General features: G+C 37.9%; 2 protein-coding genes across 9 annotated transcripts in view; both read right to left on the reverse strand.

Moving 5' to 3' along the window:
- Positions 1–381: 381 nt before the first annotated feature.
- RPS13 (ribosomal protein S13) lies at positions 382–4,427 on the reverse strand. Its single transcript, XM_054828376.1, has 6 exons — positions 4,281–4,427; positions 3,828–3,876; positions 2,433–2,511; positions 1,604–1,773; positions 1,124–1,224; positions 382–460 (listed from the first exon to the last, which is right to left on the reverse strand). Exons 1-6 carry the CDS (start codon positions 4,301–4,303, stop codon positions 427–429), a joined length of 456 nt encoding a protein of 151 aa, XP_054684351.1. The 5' UTR covers positions 4,304–4,427; the 3' UTR covers positions 382–426.
- Positions 4,428–5,819: 1,392 nt separating this feature from the next.
- Positions 5,820–21,225, reverse strand: part of PIK3C2A (phosphatidylinositol-4-phosphate 3-kinase catalytic subunit type 2 alpha) — a 75,347-nt gene continuing 59,941 nt past the window's right edge. For 7 of the 8 annotated variants that reach the window (XM_054827823.1, XM_054827824.1, XM_054827817.1 and 4 more), the window contains 17 exons: positions 20,986–21,079; positions 20,623–20,717; positions 20,125–20,305; positions 19,432–19,536; positions 18,234–18,326; positions 17,760–17,889; positions 16,088–16,224; positions 15,247–15,416; positions 13,990–14,146; positions 13,455–13,564; positions 12,479–12,686; positions 9,925–10,049; positions 9,404–9,521; positions 9,226–9,307; positions 8,674–8,783; positions 8,310–8,435; positions 5,820–7,794 (listed from right to left, as the gene is read on the reverse strand). In XM_054827823.1, the coding sequence (XP_054683798.1) occupies positions 7,612–7,794; positions 8,310–8,435; positions 8,674–8,783; positions 9,226–9,307; positions 9,404–9,521; positions 9,925–10,049; positions 12,479–12,686; positions 13,455–13,564; positions 13,990–14,146; positions 15,247–15,416; positions 16,088–16,224; positions 17,760–17,889; positions 18,234–18,326; positions 19,432–19,536; positions 20,125–20,305; positions 20,623–20,717; positions 20,986–21,079 (2,224 nt within the window). In that variant the 3' untranslated portion in view covers positions 5,820–7,611. Of the gene's footprint in view, positions 7,795–8,309; positions 8,436–8,673; positions 8,784–9,225; positions 9,308–9,403; positions 9,522–9,924; positions 10,050–12,478; positions 12,687–13,454; positions 13,565–13,989; positions 14,147–15,246; positions 15,417–16,087; positions 16,225–17,759; positions 17,890–18,233; positions 18,327–19,431; positions 19,537–20,124; positions 20,306–20,622; positions 20,718–20,985; positions 21,080–21,225 lie in introns of those variants that run through there. The other variant, XR_008577395.1, reaches the window with a different exon arrangement.

The following is a 21,225-nucleotide window of genomic DNA, read 5'->3' on the forward strand; positions in this document are numbered from 1 at the left end:
CAACTCCCCCAATTTTGTCGTGTGTCCCCACCCCCCACCTAATCCTTTCTGCATTTTCTACATTTCCAATTCTTCCTTGTTTTCTTGTCACTGTTTTCTTCCCTAGTTCTTCCTGCAGGACACAGAGAGGCACGGCCCTCCATAAATAAAATACATTTGCTTTACTAACTTGAGGCTATCAGATCAAAAATCCAGTTTAAGTACAGACACCAATGGTACAGCTGGTCTAGAACAGCAACAACAACCCAGATTTGACGCTGTAGGACAGCAACACAGAAACTATGGCCATGTCTGCTTCACCTTGAAAACTGCCCATTTACATGCAGCTTCCTGAAAGGGGCAAATGTTTATAAGACACCAACTGTTTAGAGACAACACAAACTTAGTCAATGAAAATTTATTCTTTCAGTAAGTCGTAGCCAGCTCTTATGCTACCAGTGCAGAAGCTGTTGATGATTCACTAAAGAGAGGAGAGAGAGAAAAAAATATTAATTGCAAAGGCAGTTTTTCAAACTAGTTGCCAAAAATACTGCTTCAGTTCAAAACTTTAACTAACAGTCGTGAGCTTAATCACTACCTATTTAAAATTTTTTTATGGCATTAAAAAAAGGAAGGATTTCACCCTTCCTTTTAAAATACTAATACTAGGCTAACAGCACAAAAACATATATTCAGAAACTAGTTGCATTTGAGTCTTTTCAGAAAAAGAGCTCACCCTGACATCTATGGGAAGTCTCCTACATTGGCTAAATTTTCCTAGAGAAAAACTACAAATTACTTTCATTTTTGCAGCAGCTAAGCCATTTCTCAAGAAATTTCCCAAGTAACACGAACTATACAAGTATCTGAGTGAGAACAGAGACTGCAGTTTGTATAAAGTATTATAACATTATCTAGCAGTGACTCCACTTGTTGAGACAATTATTTTTTCCAAGTGTTATCACAGTTATTTTACCCAGCAAGAAGTTCCATTAATTTATCAGTTAATTTTTATTGTTTGCTGCCTGGTTTACCTATATGCCTGATCATAATGCACTCTTCGCCCTTTGAATAACAGCCCCAGCATATAGTTTACAAAATCTACAGGATCTCGGTGAAAATAGTAACATAACAGAAGACTTACTACTTCCAATTGGGCGGCAGCACTCTCTTAGTTTTGTAGTAGCGAGCCAACCTATGGATTCTGCTTTCAATCAGAATCAGGCGGAACTTGGCATCTTTATCCTTGAAAAGAAAGTTTCATTACAGCCAAGCACTACTTTGACTTCTCAATAATGTATAATTCAGATGAGCTTTAATAAAGTAAAAAAAATCCACAGCTACTGCTACAAACGCCACATTCCCATTACCTAAATCTGATGAATCTGGTAAAATCCGAACAGGGCCAGAAATAAGTGATTTAAAACAATGTTTTTAAGATCCTTTTCACAGACAAAGACCATTCTCCTTTATCAAAATGCCTCCCCAAGCCGCTATGTTTACGCAAAGAGGTTGGCTAACAGGGGAGTACACTAGGAGCCTTGGCTTTGTCAAGTTTTAAATAAACTACTGTATAATTTGAAAAGACAAACATGGAGAGTTACCTACTTAAATTAGCACTCACCTTTCTGTTTCTCTCAAGATGCTTGCGAACAGCAACAGCTTTCTTAATCAAGTGATAGAGATCCTCTGGAAGGTCTGGGGCCAGTCCCTTCGATTTAAGGATTCTCAAAATTTTGTTGCCAGTAACAAAGCGAACCTGGGCAACACCATGGGAATCCCTCAGGATCACACCTGAAACAAACATTTACATCTCAGTGAAGAGAAAAACCTTACACAAACAAATCTTGTGAAACCAACCTTATAGTTACAAGATATCCAAAAAAGGTCTTCTCTAAATTAAAAACCTTTCTAGTGGAAACCATGAACAAATGGTAGACAATGAGTGAGAAAAATACAACTCTCAGAAGCTAGAACACTTTATCTGATAGCACTTAGACAACTAACCCACCCATGACATTTAGGCAGGTAACACATTGAGTGCTATAATATTATTGAGAAGTCTTCAACAAACTCACCCTTTTTTCTATGGTTAACAAAGATGTCATACACATCTTTACTCTAAAAGCATATACTGTACCATAGGGATCATTAATACTCTCAGGATTACAACAATAAAAAAAATAAAAATCATTCACATAGCACATCATTACACAGATATCTCACGTTTTCTGCTTGACAAAAACCAAACACTCAACTACTTCACGAAATATGTTTCTTGCAAGAATGAGACATATTACATTTTTTGTGGCATCCACACAGCGGATACATAGGTACACCAGAAAACCTGTATTTTCTTAGCATGTTATTTAGCACAGGTTGAAGGAAGAATTACATATTACAATCAGAAAAATATGTTTTGCCTCCATTTAGGAGTTATTAATAAACCGTACCAATTTGTGAGGGAGTCAGGCCTTTTTTAGCCAGCTTGTAGATCTGTTCCTTTACGTCATCAGAAGTAAGTTTCAGCCACTAAAGAAAATTAGAAAGAAAAAAAAAAAATCAAACAACAAACAACTCATGAATGCTGCTTAATACAGAGGCATAGGCTAGCGATATGAAAGCTTTTTATAAATGGTAGAAATAGATGCTTTGCAATGCTTGAAAACAAAATCAAGAACTGAAATTGTACTTCTAATGATATGGAAAAAAATCACTGCCATTGGGAGGAACTCTTTAATTGGGCTTTTGACAGAAATGCAAAATTGAGAATCATTTAGCCACATCTTAGTAAAGCACCTAGAGAGATTACTGAAAAATTAGACTTTATGTACACAAACTAATTGAAAAATGAAGCAAATTAACCTACTCAGATAGGACTGTGCCTTTTATATTACTTCTATTTTACCACCAACAAGCTAGGTAATCCTCACGCTTTCAATAAGCTACTAAGGCTCCTAATTTTTTTCCCTTTTCAATGCTGTAACATTATGTGATAGAAAAGCACAGCGAAAAATGTATTTGGAAGTGGTCTAGATTACAATTCAAAACAGAATACAAACAAAACTAAGCAAAAAAATCCACAAACTCTTCTAAAAGGAGTATAGCATTGGAGCATCCTAATCATTACTAAACTGTTTAACCATCAGCAGTACTCCAAGCAGCTTCACATTATCTTACTTTAAATTATATCTCTTTATTTTCACGTTTTGGGCTTTAATTTCATATTTCCATTTAACTGCTTTTCAGCACATACTTTTCCATATGCACCATGAATTGATCTTTCTACCAAAAAAAAGATCCTCCAAAGAATCTCACAGAGCAAGATAGATTAAGCAACTGCTCATTTAGCTGACAGGTAAGCCTTTTAAGTGGAAGTACCCTGAATGAACTAAGGGCATGCTGACCTTAGTTAAGTTAGTGCTCTGATCAGCAAATTACTGTTGTAAATAGTTCAGAAAACAGTCGATTTGTTCTACAATGGCAAAGGCCAAACTCGAGCATGAAGAGAATAATTTAATCTCTAAGAATTATTAGCACACAGACTTAAAATAATTGAGGTAGCACTTAAATAAAGGTAAGTACAAATAGGAAGAGACTTTTTTACCCAACAGATCATCTGGCCAGGAAACAATACTTGGTTTCTCAGTATCCTTAAAGGCCACTGGCTAAGGTAACATTTTATCAGGCCATAATTTAAACAACGATGATACAAAATACTACAGGTATCTTAGATTTGTTTCTTTCCCTGGGCACAGCTAAGCTGCGGGAGCCGGACATCACACTGAAGGCCCCAAGGCAGCCACCCGGGCCCGTCGAAGTGCGCACGGGGTGGGGAATTTACTTACCGTAGGCACGCTGCGTCTGTAGGGCAAGGCTGACTGGGACAAGCCCTTTCTGTGGGGAAGAAGCAGATCGCACGCTACAGAGAGGCGAACAAGCAGACTAACCCCATTCCACGGCAGCCTACTACAAGGGTTTCCTGCAGGGCCGCATCCAGCCTACACGGCCGTGGCCTGCGGCCTCCCTCCTCGCCTGGAGACAGTGTTGCCACCAGTACAGGCCGTGCCGGGACAGCATCGGGAACGGGCACCTCAGCACCGGCCCGAGCCTTGCTCCACCCTACCGCCATATCTCTACAGCCACTAGCCAGCCTGCCCCCCCACCCAATCCCCACACACGCCGCACTGCTCCTCCAGCAGCCTTTCTACTCCCACACCCCTCCGTGGTGCACTTCTAGCACCCGCAACAGCCCCAAACCGGCCCCACACGCCGACCCTAGCCCCGCAGCAGCGACTTACCCGGGAGCGTGCATGCGACCCATGATGGCGGCGGCAGGAAAGAAAGAGCGACGCGAGGCTGCGGCCTTTCCCGCTCCACTTCCGCAGGAAAGGGCGGTCCCCGCGCCTAGCCCCGCCCCGCGCCCGCACACCAGTTAATCAACGACGCCGGAGCTGAGCTGCGCGCGCCGCCACCCGAAGGTCCCGGCTCGCACCGCGCTCGCGCGCACCGCCCCCTCGAGCGCGGCGCGCCGTTGGCGGGCAGTTGGCGGTGTGTGGGGGCAGGGCTGGGGCCGCCCCCGCCCTGAGGGCTGTTACCGGCGGCGGGACCCCCCCCCCCCCTCACCTGGCCCCGGCGGACAGTGAAAACCAGCACACAGTTGTTTTTCTCCCAGCGTAGTGTTTAATGTCCTTACAGGATAGTTACGGAGTCACATTTAACCCGTTCAGCACGGGCACGACGGAGGGCAACATTGTACATCTTTATTTAAACGAGCTCCTTTAATTGAAGTATTTGGTTCTTACAGATATATAGATAAAGGGAGGCAAAGTATTTGCTCTCACTGAATTTCATCACCTATAGCACTCTTAGTCACAGTGTCAGAGTGAGGAGCAGAAGGGAGAGGAAGGCGGCCCTGTCCCGCCGCAGCTGGCGAACCCCAGAAGGAGCCCTCGGCTGGAGGCTGGTGACAGGGATTTCTACACAAGCCTAGTTGTAAAAATAGAGAAAAAGAACTTTTATCAAAGATCACACATGCTTCCAGACAGAGACAGGTAGCTGTAAGATCGTAAGAAGGCAGTAATAAAAATTTCAGTGCAAAGGTCTAGGTTAATAGAGAAAAGGAAGAGGTCTTAGCACAAGCTGTTACTCTGAAATACCGAAACAAGGTCTGTAGAGAGATTTCTAGTTGCAAGTCATACATTGCATAACAGATTTTTTTTCTTTTCATTAAACAAGATATAAAAAGCTGTTAAAACTACATTTTCAAGCTACTTAGTGTACTGCTAAATTCCACCCCAACTGAATATTTTCCTCTTTCACATTTTTTCAATGCAGTACATTAAAGTTTTATTGCAACACTCACTTTTCTTATAGATTAGTGCAAAGAGGTGCAAGCTTGGTGCTGTTCCCCTATGTGTGAGGAGAGGCAAAGGCCAGATCCCATAGCCAAAATAAAATCCATGACCATAAAATGCTTCAGCAAGCAACTATTTTGAAAAGTGAAAGGCACAAAATGAGTTAAGCTATGAAGAAGATTAAATCAGAAGTCAGGACAAGTGCTAACAATAATACAGTACTATACATTTTTTTTCAGAGTCCAGACAACTGTTAAAACTGCAAATCATTTTTTAAATGATTTTAGTTTATTTGTATTTTGTGCTGTAAGACACTGTGCTTTAATAGCAAACTGCAAAAAAGGCAGTACATATTGCTTTCATTTTATTTCACAATGGAACGTTTCACAAAAACAGTAGTCTACTTTCCTGTGTTTAAGTGACTTGTGATTCTAATGATGGAATGGAGTAAGTCTCAAAAGCATCAAGTGAGCAGGAAATATATTTAGTTAGTTATATAGTTTATTATTTACAGGCTATATACTAAATGAAAAATATGCAGAAGATGCCTAAAAAAACCCTGGGATTTGTTAGCGCCCATTAGTTATCAACCCAGTTTCTAACATTCAAGATATTCTTAGCGTTTTAGTTGTAATCATTCCTACGAAATTGGACCATGAATATTTTAGGCACCAGGAGATTCAAGTGTACTTCTCTCTTCTGTATTGAAGGGAGATTGGTCTGTAGCAGGGGAAAGGAAAAATCAGATTATGAAGTAAGTTTTTAGCATTGGGTATACAGAAGGCTTTCCCTGTATTGTGTCTTTGTTCATAGATGCGTATTTTACTTTAAAATTTCGCTCTAGTCACAATCAGTGGTGATAGTCTGTCTTGCTTCAAGATTTAGTACTAAAGAAAAACGTGCAACTTGATTCTATAGCTTGGTTTAGACAGAACATGATCATCCTAAACACTGAGTAAGGTGAATAAAAAGGCTACACCTGTAGTGCAGAAACACCTAATTAAGTAACCAGTGGTATTAACAGGAGATAGTAAGTGACATTTGTACTCCACTGTCACAATATAGTTCAAATCTAATGTTTCTTGGTATGAAGTATTTTTAGTGGAATTAATTCCTAACTGGGAGTGAGAAACTGTTGCTATGAACTGTTTTTAAAAAAAAAGTGACCAAGTTCCTCTCTCAAAGCCCTGTTAATGCAACTCATTTCTGGCCTGCAATTCATTCAGCAGTTGTGCTTTTTAACTAGAGGCCATCCTTTACCTGGACGTACAGATGCAAATGCCACTTTGGATTTAGTGTTTGAATCTGTTCCACATACTGCACATTCACTGCAGTATTTAAAACTTTTAGATATGAAGACATTTCAAAACACTGAGAAACTGGGCACATTTCCTACAGTACCACATTCAGCCAGTCTTCATTCAGCTTTTGGATATCATGGGTAGAAGATGCGGTACTAAAAAAACCACCACCTTATATAAGTTGCACTAGCTACGAAGATCCGTATAAGTGATGTTATTTGTAAATAACACATCTCAGGAAAAAAGACTTCCAGTAGGACCTGCAAGGTATCAAATATGAGAACGTTTCCCTTCTAAGGAGCCAAAAGTTAACATGTATACATATTTAAATACCAGAAATGAGGTAAAAGAGAAGCATTTGAATTATAAGGCACCATTATTTACAACTTCCATTATTGGCACTCACTCCAATAAGTCTTAGAGAAGCATGAATCTGGGATTAAATGCAATGCTAAGGAATTTTTCCAGCCCTTCAACCTTCATTTTTACAAGTGTGTGTGTAAAGCCAAAGTTGTACCTGTCACTGCTTCTGTGATGTCTAGTTAGTAGTGGGAATGTAATCTTAGTATATGTCATTCCTTTGATTTTCTCCAGCATCATGCCATGGATGACACAACACAGGTAACAAAAGTTAAAAGCAAAAATGCACTATATCCACAGGCCTAATGATTAAGTTACAGTTTAACCAACTAGCGTGGTCAAACCGTTCATCTCACTTTCATGGATGGTTTAAAAACCCCTTCCTTTACCCACAACTCTTAAACGTTTACCATGATGCTTTGATAACATCACATAAGCATAAACCAGGTTTTCTAGAAATCCTCCAAATTAGGCTACATGAACATTGGTCCAACATATCTGCTGAAATGCAGAATCTCTTGTTTTAAGATGTACGAGTTATCTTCAAGTAGGAAGATGCACAAAGCGCAAGTGAGTACAATTGTTCTGGTCTTAACTCAGGTGTAGAAATGACTTCACAGATAGGGTACAGCAGTTAGTCGATACCAGTTAACAGTCTCCTTGCTCAAGTTGAAGTCCTTTAGTGAGAGTGTAATTCCACCCAAGAAAAAGTTCTCACGTAATGATTCTGCACTGAGCACGCTTAACTGAAGTTCTCTCTGTTTCAGAGTCTCCATGCTATATCCACTGTACACAAGCTAGAAGGGAAGAAGTCAAGAATGTTTTGGTTATCCAAATGAAATTACACAGACTGCCCTTTCTTCTGACTGCCTAGCCACTGACAGATGCCTTAATTGCACATTACGACCATTAAGTATGCCTGTACATCTGTATTTTATGTTGTGCTCCCAAAGTTAAGTGTTTAAAAGGACCAGCATTTTTAGATGGAAATACTGTTTACATGCCAAGACTTCTCCACAATATGAATCAATGAATCCAGGGCAGGGGGATCTTTAGTTTTAAGATTCCTTTCCTTCTTCCCATCACTCCTCAGTCAGTCTGAGAAATTTCTGCTCACTGGTAATAGTACCTTTACCTACTCAGTTGCCTTGGGGTTTGTTTTTGTTTGTTTTTAAATAGAGCACAACATTTTTCAAACAAGTTCCTTTTCCATTTATATATCTTCACAATATTTTAGACAATATTTTAATTACTGCTTAGAATAAGAGAAAATAGCAAACCATAAGGAGTTACTACATAAATTTTAACTTGCCATTTCATTGAAAGTCGGATTTCTTGTCTTCCGGGAGATTTTGGTTTTACGTTTGGATGTTTTGTGCGTATCTGGAAGTAAGTATGTTTTTACATAGGGATTTGGATCTGCACCATCTTCTGTAACCTACAATCAAAAACCAAGACAAGTTAGAAAACTGGTTAGTGCATACCTATTCGAATATTTATTTTCAAGTATCTAGACTTTGCAGTCAAGCTAACCAAAAGCAGCAGATAACAAAGTTGGCAGTTGGAAAATTTGAAGGAAGGGAGCTAGATTGATGCAGGAATGGTGGAACTAAGTCAAGAAGATAAATGACAAAATGGAAATGGTTTTTGGCAGTGAGCTCAGTATGTCTACTTACCAGGTCTTTAATGTGCATCACCATGATAAATAGAGTGCTATTTCTATATGATATGGATAGCTTCACTTCTCCTCCCACTTTGCCTGAGGTAGGACTTGACGGACTTGCATCTGAAAAAAAAATACAATTATTTCCTCTGTAATATTTGTACATTTTCATCAGTACTACACTGACATTACATAGGGAAAAAATACAAGCCTTAGGCCAAGTTCAGTTTCTGAATTTATTTCTAGCTCCCTAATAAGAGGGCAAGGCCATAGGTTTTAAAGATTTTTGCATTCTCTTGCAAGAGCCAACTTGGAGGCTTAGAATAAAAACTTGAATAATTTAGTCAAGCCAGAGCAAGCCCAAGTGATCACATATTGTTGCAATTTTTGGTACCTTTTTATTTCCTTGAAACTGTATGCAGGCACATTTGGAAAGACAGTGATGCAATGTTTTCTACATTTCTAACCAATTACAGTTAGTTAATGTATTTTTAAAATCACACTGTAAAGCTGTCATACTAATAGTCATCCAATTTATAAACAATCCCAAAAAACCATTACCTACCTGTAGGTCTGGATATTCCATCTATTCCTTCCACTTTGTCGTCACGAAGTAATGGATGGAAAAAAGTATAAACAAGATCGCACTAAATTTGGAAGAAGTGTTACATATTAGCTTAAGTGTTAACAAGCACCAAAATCTGAAAACTTGCATTGGATTTGCTTAAGTTATTTGAACTCACTTCTGCCACTTCTGAAGAACTATTCATCAGACTCTGTATGTAGCTGTTCAGCTCCACTTTTCTTTTAGCTGCTACATCTTTTATATGTGTTCTTCCCAGAACCATCTTATTAGGAAAGCTACAAGGACAGAACAAGGTAGAGCTTTCAGTTAATTTCTCTGAAGTAAGTACAGTTAATTCCATTGTCATTTCCATCCTGAAGTGCTGACATCCATTTTTTAATGACAATCACGAGTGGAAACACAGCACACGAATAGGTAATGACGTTATAGAAAGGCAAGGAAACATTTGTAGGTAATTGTTACAAGTGATATGACACACAGATTAAAGACATTGAATTACTCCTCTGGCTCTCCTCCTTAAAACTTAGACACAACAGTTTTCTCCCTTAATTGCCAACTTTGAGGTCTAGTTTACCCCTCAGCAGTTTTGTCTCTGTTTCAGGCTATTTCTTCCTCCACCCAGCTAGAAGCAGTTTTGTTGTTTCTGTTAGAATAGTGATGAGTGAGTTGGGAACATACCCTGGTAACTTCCAAAGAGGAAAAAGAATGCCAAGTTTGTTGTGGAGCTCCTGGAATTCATCAAATGTTCGGAAGACAAATGTTGGCTCAACTTGCCCTTCTCTCAAAACTCTCACTACATAGATCTGCCCAAAACACACACAAAAAGATAAAAGTAGTAACAATATTATAGAACTGACTTAATATAATTTTCTTAATTAACTCTTTCTACTACAGTAATCCTTCCCCTGCACACATATACCAGTAACAGCACTTGCATTTTACAGTAGTTAGAATTATAAATAGCCCTACTGTAATGCAAAATAACATCACATGATCTTCCCATAACACAGATCCACATCTGACAGGGGGGTAAAGGTAGGTAAGGCTAAGCTGTCCGCAGTCTCCCTTTTAAGCCTCATTGTAAGTTCATGCCGTATAGCAGGTGTACAAAATTTTAACACATCAGTGCAGGATTATATCTAGACATGTATCTCTGGGGCCAGAACTACCACACAACTTTGCAGGTGTGGACTATGAGGAAACTATTGCCTTTTTTTATTTTTTTTTTTTCAATCTAATTCCTTCAAGATTCTAAAGGATTTCACTTTTAAAGTGATAATTTGGCAGGCAGATGTGAGTGTACCGCATTATACAAAAGGAATTTTTAAAAATACTGGGGGTACAGTCCCAGGATGCGATTATTCACATTATTATGAAAGGGAAACGAAAGCTGAGAAACTGCACAGAAAATTCAATTCAGTGGACTCATTTTATGGGCAGATGAGTTAAATGTATATTTAAAAAATGTGCAACCAGGAAGAGGTTTAAAAATCTAGACAGGAGGAGACTGCACCATCTTAACGGTTTTCTGGAAGATAAGAGGCTGTTTCGGCTTAGACAGCAGTGCTCCAATATATTTATAATACAGTGACTCAGTACAGAGCTCTTCTTCACTTCTAGCGTTATTCAGCTTCGTTCTACCTTCCCTAGCTGGTGTCTTACCAGATTAAGACATTTACAGGAAATACAACTTGGAAAAAGATGTACAATTGCATATGTCAACATAGCTCACTTTTTAAACAACTTGAGGAAACTGTAACTTGAGCTGACTATACTAGATCAACAAACACCGGTCAAGAAGTAAAAAAAGATGGTTGCACATCTGCCTAGGAATACGAATATTAGTACCGGTCTTAAAGTGTAACCCAGGTTATCAAAATCCTGAGGGCAAATTTTAAAGCCTGCTGCCTCTAGTAAGACTGACTAGGGGTGTAGGTGCATTAATAGAGGAAATTATGCTTTTCTTAGGAGCAAATACAACTTTAATGGCAGTTCAGGACAAAACCAGAGTGTTTGACTTAATGACTCCTATTTGGGAAGGCACCATTTTACAGAAGGCAGCTACATAAGCCCATAAACCTGACTCAAGTCCCCATTTTTTTTAAAAATGATCTCCATCAACACTACTTCTGTCCTTTCTGCTTCCTTTTAGATCCTTTTCAAGAAGTGTCTTCATTTTGAAGAATATTATTGGATGCTAAAAATACCTAAATCTGTACTCTAGCACTGCTGTGGCTGGTTTACCCTGGCCAGCAGCTAAGCACCCACACAGCTGCTTGCTCGCTCCCATCCCCTCACCAATGGGAGAGGGGAGAGAATAAGAGCAAAAGCGAGAAGACCCATGGGTTGAAATAAAGACAGTCCTTGGGAGGGAAGGTGACGCAAAGACAATCTCTCACCACCTCCCACAGACAGACTTGTGCCCAGCCAGTCCCCAAGCAACAGCCACCTGGGAAGACAACACCCTCCCATCCCCTGCTTGCTTCTTCTACCCCCAGTTTGTATTGCTGAGCATGACATTCTATGCTATGGAGTATCTCTTTGGCCAGTTTGGGTCAGCTGTCCCTGCTGCATCCCTTCCCAACTCCTTGCCCACCCACAGCCCACTCACTGCAGGGGGAGCAGGGGCAAAGTGGAAGAAAAAGAGAAAGCCTTGACACTGCACAAGCACTGTTCAGCAACAGCCAAACCAACTGTGTCTTATCAACACAGTTTTAGTTAAACATCCAAAACAGCACTGTGTGGGTTGCTATGAAGAAAGGTAACTCCATCCTAGCCAGAGCCAGTAACAACTCTGTTCTCCACGAAGCAAGCAAGCAAGCCAGCCAGCCTATTCCCAGTAAGATCTAAATTTCAATTGTGGGTTTTGTTTTCACTTTCAAGTCATCCACAGTAGGGCTCAGCCTTGGGTGGCAAGACTGATGTACGTTTCTAGGCTCCCATTATAGGCAAAGCTGTCAGACTTCAGAGAACTCTTAAGCTTATCCTAAACCTGACATTAGCGCCTACGTGCATGAATAAGTATCTATAGCTGTATCTACTAAATCTGTGTCAATAAAGGCAACGTAGTTGTCTACCTCAAAGATAGCTACTTAAGGCTAAACAAGGCAAGTTTCTCCTGGATTAATTCTGTGTGATTAAGTGCTGAACTTATGGCAACAAGGAGAATGTATCTTGTTGGAAAAAAAGGCACAGTATGTTCCCCAAGTGGAAACAGATGCCACATACTTACATAATGTTTATCTGGGTTATATCTTTTCTGATATGTAAACACAGACACTTGTTTGATTCGGCCATCTTGTTTAAGAGAATATGTTTTAGCAGAAAATGAGAGGATGGGTTCATCATTAGAAGGTAGACCTGAGAAACGCAGCTGAGCCAAATTGTGAATGAAGAAATTAAACTTTGTGGCAACACTTCCCAGACTGGATTCAATCAATCTAGAAAAGAAAAAATAACATCAAATACTAGAGCATGTCAGAACACACCAAAGTAGTTCTGTCAATGAATCAGACTTAAGAACAACAAAAACCAGTTTCTTACTGACAGAGAAACAGTTTTTAAACCTTTAGAAGTGGTCAATGGGCTACCATAAATAGCATCAGATCAGCATTTTATAGGAGATTCAGTATCCAAACTTTGGAAAAGGTTGTAATCCAAGTAGTGGAGTCTTTCCAGAGCGAGTAGAGTTACATACATATTACTGCGGTTTCATCCATATATTTAAAATGAAGTACAACACCACATTTTGTAACACACAGCAACAACTCACACTATATACACCCCCCCTCTACTTGCTACACAGGAGCATCATCCTTCCCTCCCCAGTGTGCAAAAGCGCTTCTTGGAAGACAATTTCTTTACAGGCATTACAAGGTTTCCATCATACACACTGCTATTAAGCAATTTAAGATGCATTCAAAAATGTCTCAAACAGCTGACCATAATATCTGCTCTCAATATTTCAAACAAAATTTTTTGCACAAGGTTACTCCTAAAGGCAAAGTATTTTAGCACAAGTATTAATCTTACACAAAACTGATCTTATTTATGTAGTTCACTGGTTAACCAATATTTTGGCTGCACAGCGTAACTATTCAACTTCTACAGACGTGTTTGTGAACATCCTTAGTACATTTTTTCATAACAGAAAGCTCCCATGAAGAGGATAGCACTGGTAGATATTTTAGTTTTCACTCATCCAGTACCTTGTAAAGAAAATGGTGGCTTCGGCATCTGTTGTTTGGGGCTGGAGAGCATCCTGGACATACTTCAAGTCCTGAACCCCACTTAGTTCTGGTAACCCAGAAGAAAGCATCTGCAGGAATTCAGAGGTTTAATGCAATAAAACCAATATAATTTTACATTGAAATGACCAAAACTCTTAGCCCATAAAATTAATTTGAAGCTGCACTAACTCGCTAAATGCTAACAGCGATAGCCAACAATTACTTATAATCAGCAGTTGTTCACCATTTCTGCCAAGTTAAAAGCAGTTAAAACACTTTGCAGTGTAATTTATGGTATATTCTCAGTTTTAAATTCTCAGGGAACAGGTAGGTAGTAAAAAAAAAAAAAGCCTAAAAGAAAAATCCAAACACAACCTTCCTAAAAAGTACTTCTGCTGTTTCTGGCTTTTAAAAGCATGCATTAGGAGTCCCTGTAGCATAAAACGCATAGCATTTAATACAATCCAACACAAGAGATCTATCGAGTTTCAGCTGAATTTAATAAAATGATTACCAATGAAAGTAGGTTAAGGAAGAGGTTTGCATGTTTTCTTATCAAATTGTAAGCTTGACAACAGAGATCCACAAACAACTGAAAGCGAATAGTGGGTTTTTCACCACCATTAATGACATAAGCCATATCTGATGTTAGCACAAAAGGAGCTCGATCCCTGTTCAAAAAGCACAGAATTTGTGTTAATAAGTATAATAAATATATATAGTTATATAACTTTGTCATGTGCTTCCTCCTCCCCTCCATCCCCACCCTGAGGTAAAGATACTAAATAATCCATTAATGGGTTGGGTTCAGCTGCTTAGTGCTACGTCAGATTCCCAGCACATTTACATGGTACTGGAGCTACAGCAGCTCTCCTGGAGCAACACTTGGAGGCCAGGCTACCTTACAATGCCTTCCATCCCTCATTTCTGGCAGCCATAACACACTAAAACTAATGTAATGACTATATTATCGCCAGACTAATAGGTAACTCCTATCCTGGATACAGATTAGCTTCTCCTATACAGAGGAGTAGTAAATACAAAATTGGTGTTCACTTTTCTATAATGTTGACATTCACTACTGTTTTTATGAGCTAGAGTCTTCTCATATTTTTCACACTCAGATGTCGTAAAGGTTTTGGCACTCAATTTCTCACTCATTGATAAAGCTTACCTAACAAGTACACAATACATAATTGCATGAATATAGCTAAAAAGGTAAAACTATACTACAGTTTTATCCAATATTCCTGGAAAAGTATGACACCAAGATTTGTGTTAGATGTAAGACTCCCAAATATCAATAAAAAGTCATATTAATCTTTTCCTGTACCAAAATACTTGGCTTTCATAACTATCGTAAAGAAATCCCTACTGAGATTTGCCAAAGTGTGTATAGCACAAAGCTGTTAAGGAATGAATGCAGTTTGGAAGCACTTAAGTTAAATGTTTACGACACCAAATTCCTTATTTCAATCTACCAGTAGCTAGAGTGGCAATTTTATTTGAAAGCTATGCTTATGTGCTTTGACTTAAAACAGTTCCAGAGATCAGAATATGGAAGTAGGAAGCTGAAGCCTTTTCAAAATCAATTCTATACATGTAGGTTTGAATGTGTTCTGGAAACTCTGTGGTTAAATTGGAAGATGTTGGCTTCATAACGAGAACAGCAGATAACAGGAATCAAAAAGTTAATGCTTAGAATGATAACGCTTATAAAAATACACTAAAAATCACTTCATTCTTTACATTGCTTAGCTACAGAAAATACCTTTTAAAGCTACCAAACATTTGCGCATGCCCCAAAAATTTTCCAAAATCAATGTGAAACATATGGCCTGTGTTTCGGAGCATTATGTTATCATTGTGGCGGTCACAAATTCCCAATACATAAGTAGCCACACAGCATCCTGCACAAGAGTAAATGAAGTTTTCTGAAGCCTAGAAGGGAGAGAAAGAAGTGAATCGAGATCAAATATCAGTGAAAAACACCATTCATGCATTCAACAGTCAATCTTGACAAGGGTAAAAATCCAAGCCAGACAAGTCAGGCCCTAAAATTTGCTTTTTTCCAAAAACAGCGTTCTTCAAATAGATAATTTTCCAAAAAAATCTTTAGATATCACTCTTTCCAGCAAAAACGGTTTTAAGTAAGTGAAAGAGAAAAGAGGAGTTGAAGACAAATCACGAAGAAATACATATGTTATCAGATAAAAGGGTACAAGACTTACTTTTCCAATGTGTTGTCACTGTTGTAGCCAAAAGAAAACATGTTATTTTTTGAATCCCATGTGCTTGTATGAGAAGAGGCCACTGCTCTTAAACCACAATTAAGAGCAGCCACCATTCCTCCCTATCTTAAAATTTAAGTACTTCTTTTTCTATCCAATAAAAACTCCTGATGTGAATCCTGAGAATCCATCTGGCTCCTTTTTAGTTATATAAGGGATTTTAATTTGCCTTTTTTCAAGTATGGAAAAAAAATAAGTTTCCTAAAGATATAAACCAAAAATTTCAATGGGAGATGTGGAATAAGACTTTAATTCTTTCGTAAGATAGTCTTTATCCCTTTTAAGAGATCTTCAAAAAAGAGCAACACTGAAAAAAGTTACCTTTTCATATTCCTCCTCTGTAGGATTATACTTTCGCAACCATTCTGCCAGGGGCTTGTCTTTGAAAGAACCTGTTACTCCATATTCCACTTGAATTTTCCTAAGTGTATCTGAAGCAGGAACAAGCTCTACCATGCCTTTATATAAAATATAACAAAGTGTATTTAACCATCTCAAGTTATACTGTGTTTTCATTATTCAGTAGAAGCTTTCTTGACAACAATGGATTTTATAATCTTAGACTAGCTTCTTTCGAACCCAGTTAGGTGTAAAAACAGTGCTATTAGTCTACTAAGCATTTCTGCAGGCTATATTACAAAGCATACCATGAAACACATGTAGCAATCCAAGTTAGGCTTACTTTACTACAATTAGTTACAGTTGCTAGAATGCACATATAAATTATACTTTGAATAATTACTTTCTACTACATAAACCAGTAACAGCCTATAAGCAATAGCTGCAAAATATTTTGATGCTGACATTTCTCATACACTGACACTTAAGTAATCCAGTAACTTTAACTGCTGTCAAGTGTTGAAACAGACCAGACTGTGGCTCCAGAAACAAGGCAGCAGGCTTTACATATTGCCTTATTTTGGAGATATCATTTACTAAAAATATTTGTATAGCTAAAACATAAAAGGCAAACATTTATTTGATTCACAGAATTTTACTTCTATCTTGCCAAGAACTACTAAAGGCAAATCTGTAATTTACATCCATTTTTCTTTTTCACTTTAATCCTTCAAGTACTTTAGAAATACTAATATTAGCAGCAACAAAAAAAAAAGTAACGAGCTACGCAATTGAGTCATCATTCAAAGTAGGAAGAAAAGCCATCTGTTTCTCTAAAAAGCAAGTCTTACATAAATAGAAGCTTTTTGCTTAGTTTTGCCAATCTACATTTCCAACGTTTTAATGTATTTAAGTTTTCATCATGCTGTTCTAGCATCTGACTGAAGAAATATTTAAGTTATTGTTTATCCTCTTAAAGATTTTGTGGTTTCTATTGGCTAGCTCTAGAGAATTAGTGAAAACTAGCAAAAAGCATGTTCAAGGTGCAGGGCAGTATTTACATTCAAACTTAGAGCTCTGTGACCTAGTTTCAAACCTAAAAAGACAGCCTCATATTCCCAAGGAACTTTTGCCAGCATATGACACTAATTCTGGGAGATAGCGTGTGCGTTTTAAGTTTTTCCTTTTTCTGCACATTTCAGTGCATGAACAACACTCCCTGACTCAACTGCAGCAGATTCCAGATACTTTAGAATTTTAGTTGCTACTTCAATACTTTCTTTCACCGTAGCTAAACTTAGAGAATCAGGATTGCTATGGCACCATTATTTTCTTGTGTTGCAGTAAGGGCATCAAGAGAAACCTTAGCTTTTGTCATTATTACTACTTACTTGTTTGTACCACTGTTCATTGACAAGAGAACACAAAAATCTCAAGACTCAAGAGAAGAAACACATTTAAATGCAACTCAGCCATCAGGAAGTTCAGAACAATTTAACTTGCTGTACTCTTGAGCACTGAAGTTCCTTGCATGGAAGGCTTTGGGCCTTCCACTGTTTCTTGGGCCTGCCTCTACACAGACATTGTTCACTATCAGCATGCCAAGAAATCAAAGTGGGGGAGCAAAGAGTATAGACAGCATTTGGTTTTGCACCTCGGTCTTTTCCAGTTGAGAGACACTTGAAGATAACCATCCGTAGATCCAGTCCCTCCTGCAGCCAGATCTTATCCATAATCTTAATCATTTGTAAAGCCAACATATCTTGTCTCAGATCTTCCCCAACCTCAAACGGAAAAATGAAAGAGTTAACTAGACATATGATACGCTTTCAGCAAAACTAAACTTCCTAGAAATGTAAAGCAACTAAAATCTGTCAAGTGATACATTATGCTCCTTAATTCCTCATAGCTATGCACTTAAAAAAAGAAATAAGCTACACTTAAGCTTTCACATATGGTAGACTTACTTTCAAACTTTACAACCTGTTCAGACATTGGTTTCTAGATACGCAGGAGTAAACTCACAAAATAACTAAACTTATTGGTCAATGCTAAAGTTAATTGATAATAATGAAATAGTGATTATCATTCAACTTTTTTTCCCCTCCAATACACATGTAAGGCCTACCTTAAACATCACATTAATTTCTTCTCCCAGAGGGTCTGCATTTATCAGTGCAACTTTCAATGGTACAGCATTGGAGCTGAAGAAAGAACACGCCTACAAGTAGATTTAGTGTTAATACTTGAAAAGGACTATACCTGCCTACCCAGAAAACAAGACATTCTGACAACAAGCAGGTTTGACACACAGTGTGTCTGTTCAGACTTTTAACATTGCGATTGTGGCAAATACGTGCTTCCTTTGAATAAAGAGCCCTTTGGCTGTTATTTATTGAATTCTTGTACAAAAGCCAATAGCTCTGCACAGTGACGTTTTACACATTTTGAATGGAAGAGCGAATAAAACATGGATAAATATTTTATCAGCAGCTTTTTTTGAAAACTAGAAGATACCATAAAACCCAGGTATTTTCACATTTCATGGTATTCTCTCGTTTATCTGCTTTCAAGTACATACTTATGATTTAATAGTTACAGTAAAGAAGGAAACAAGACTAACTGTCTCTCCACGCAGGATTAAATCCAGTGCTCACAGACCTTTAGGTTCTCAGTCATGCGTGATGAAATAATCAAGACGGGTTGAGCAGATCTTGTCAAACCTTGCAGAGTTCTGGAAAAATAATTTACCTGCTTCTCCTATGTAATTGCTTGCTGGACCTTCACAATAAAATAAAGCTACTGCCTGCCTCCCTGGACTGAGTGCATCTCTTGGACACAACCAGTAACAGGTAGTTTCACCTATTTCACAGTATCTACTTATTGTTTGAACTTCATAGCCTTGCTCAATTTTCTCTTTTGATTACTACTGCAAACAGTACTTTTTCCATGCACTTTGAATAGTCCCCTGCTTTACTATAACCAGGAATGCCGGTCTCAAAAGGCAGGGTCTGAAGAAATAACAAGTTCTTACAGAGACAGATATATATATATATATATATAGGCAGATATATATCCAGATATATATCTATCTATATCTTTTTTCTTTTTTTAATACAGGTACCTTCGCTGATATTACACAAGTATTTCTATAAACTTTATCTTTGCTGAGCTAATTTCACTGCCTTATTCAATCAGAATTTTTAATTAAAATCCTCCCCCCCCAGCATAAAGAGCTTTTAAGCACCTCAGGTTTTTTTTTCTGTTTGTAAAAGCTTTGTCTACAATTTCTACAGAAAGGTTTTGAAACTCTGAATGTGCAGTACCTTAATATTTAGCTCTTTTGCCACAAGGCTGGGATTGAGAGGCAAACGGCATTTATTCTTCAAGAAAAATAACTGTACACGTTCCATACCATTTTGTAAGGCAGCCTGCAGACAAAAAAAAATTTCTTAACTGAAGCATCTACAGAAAATTTCTGGACAAAGTTATCCTGAAACCAATGCTTTAACTCTTCACTGTCAAAGGAATGACAAAAATTGTAACTGCTGTTTTAGCTATTAGAAATACATAAACCTAGCAGTACAACACTAACGTCACGTAAGTTTGTGGGTTTGGGTTTTTTTTGACTGACTGAACAAGATGATAGAATGCCACTCTATCAAACTGTAAGCTCATATTATTAGCATATAAACAGATATCCCATTCTTTTGCATTATGGGATCATTCTTCAGCAGTTATAGGTTTAAATCCAATTCTAGTTTATTGTTCACAGAAACCATCCTACTTACCCTATCACCTCACACAATCTTATGTTTCAAATGACAACAAATTTGACAAAAACATCAACTTCATTACGCCATTACCTTGTTAAAAAGCAGAGCTACAGATTCATAGATCTTCCTATATATTTATATATAATGCTTTATTGAACTTAGACTAAAAAGGCAATTGAGGGGATTGTTTTGAGGATATATTCAGTCTAACCTTCCTAAATAATATTAAAAATATATACGCACCTGCCGAGCAGATCCACTTGTTTGCTTTACTCTTTCTGCTACCATTCCAAAAAGCTGCACCAGTCTGGTCTGCTTCTCCAGCTCTTCTCTCAGCCTTTTTCCACAGACTGAAAGAAAAGCTCCAAGAATTTGCTCATACCTTACACCAAACTTTGTATCATACAGTGTATCCTTAAGAAGCCTGAAATAAAAGATTTAAGTTAAATTTTCCTAAGGAAAATACTGCAAATAATACAATACTAAGACATTAAAATATTTTAGTTATTCAGTACTATATATATATCTGAAGTTAATGATATACAGGATATAAAAGGCAGTAAATTTGTGCCTCATAGAGGCACTGTCTGTTTTTTCATGGAAAAAACCCAGAATCTACATTTTGTATACACTCCATTCATAACATTCATTGTTATGAATATGGTATTAAGAAAGAACTTTTCTGGAAACATTGATCTTATAGTAAACATTACATGAACAATGCAACAAAGAACATCTTACCAATATAGGTAGTGTGCTATTCGAATGCTTCCCAATGCCCGAGCCAAAAGAAATTTGACAAGAGCACTGTCAAGGTAAGTTTCATACTTCAATGCCTAAATACCAAGAAAATGAAATAAATCAGGTCTGGACTTAATTCTCCATAAAGACTGAGATTTTTATGACTAATGCACAGACAGAATCATCTCAAATCCATAGGACAGTCACAGAAAGATAATTTACTCAAATTGTTTTCTATGCCATGCATTAAGGTTATTAAGTATAGAGACACACAATTGCACTTCTGCTACTAGTAATCAGCAATTCCTTTGGGTTTTCGAGAACAAAAAAAATTCAAACTTCAGCATAAGCAGAAAGTCTTACCTGCACAAACTGAGGGAGGAAATCTGTTAACTCATCATCACTTAATGTCTCCATCCAATTCACAGCTGTACTTCGTACTTCCTGATCAGCAAACCTATAAAGTCACCACAAGTCCACATTAAGCTTATTCTGTTCATGTAGGATTTTTTTTCTTTTCTGAGATCAGCGAGATAAAAAAGAACCTATATAAAGTCTTCAATAGCTCAGTAAAGGACCTACAAGTTTGAGGCTCTTCATTAC

This window comes from Grus americana, chromosome 5, assembly GCF_028858705.1.
Source record: "Grus americana isolate bGruAme1 chromosome 5, bGruAme1.mat, whole genome shotgun sequence".
In the NCBI taxonomy this organism is placed as follows: Eukaryota; Metazoa; Chordata; class Aves; order Gruiformes; family Gruidae; genus Grus; species Grus americana.

Bases quoted from the DNA above. Each gene is read 5' to 3' on its own strand.
- RPS13 (XM_054828376.1), bottom strand. From the start codon at position 4,303: ATGGGTCGCATGCACGCTCCCGG. The intron at 2,512-3,827 runs GTAAGTAAATTC...AATTTTCTTTAG, and splicing joins ACAGACGCAGCGTGCCTACG to TGGCTGAAACTTACTTCTGA. The intron at 461-1,123 runs GTAAGTCTTCTG...TCCTCTCTTTAG, and splicing joins CTGCCGCCCAATTGGAAGTA to TGAATCATCAACAGCTTCTG.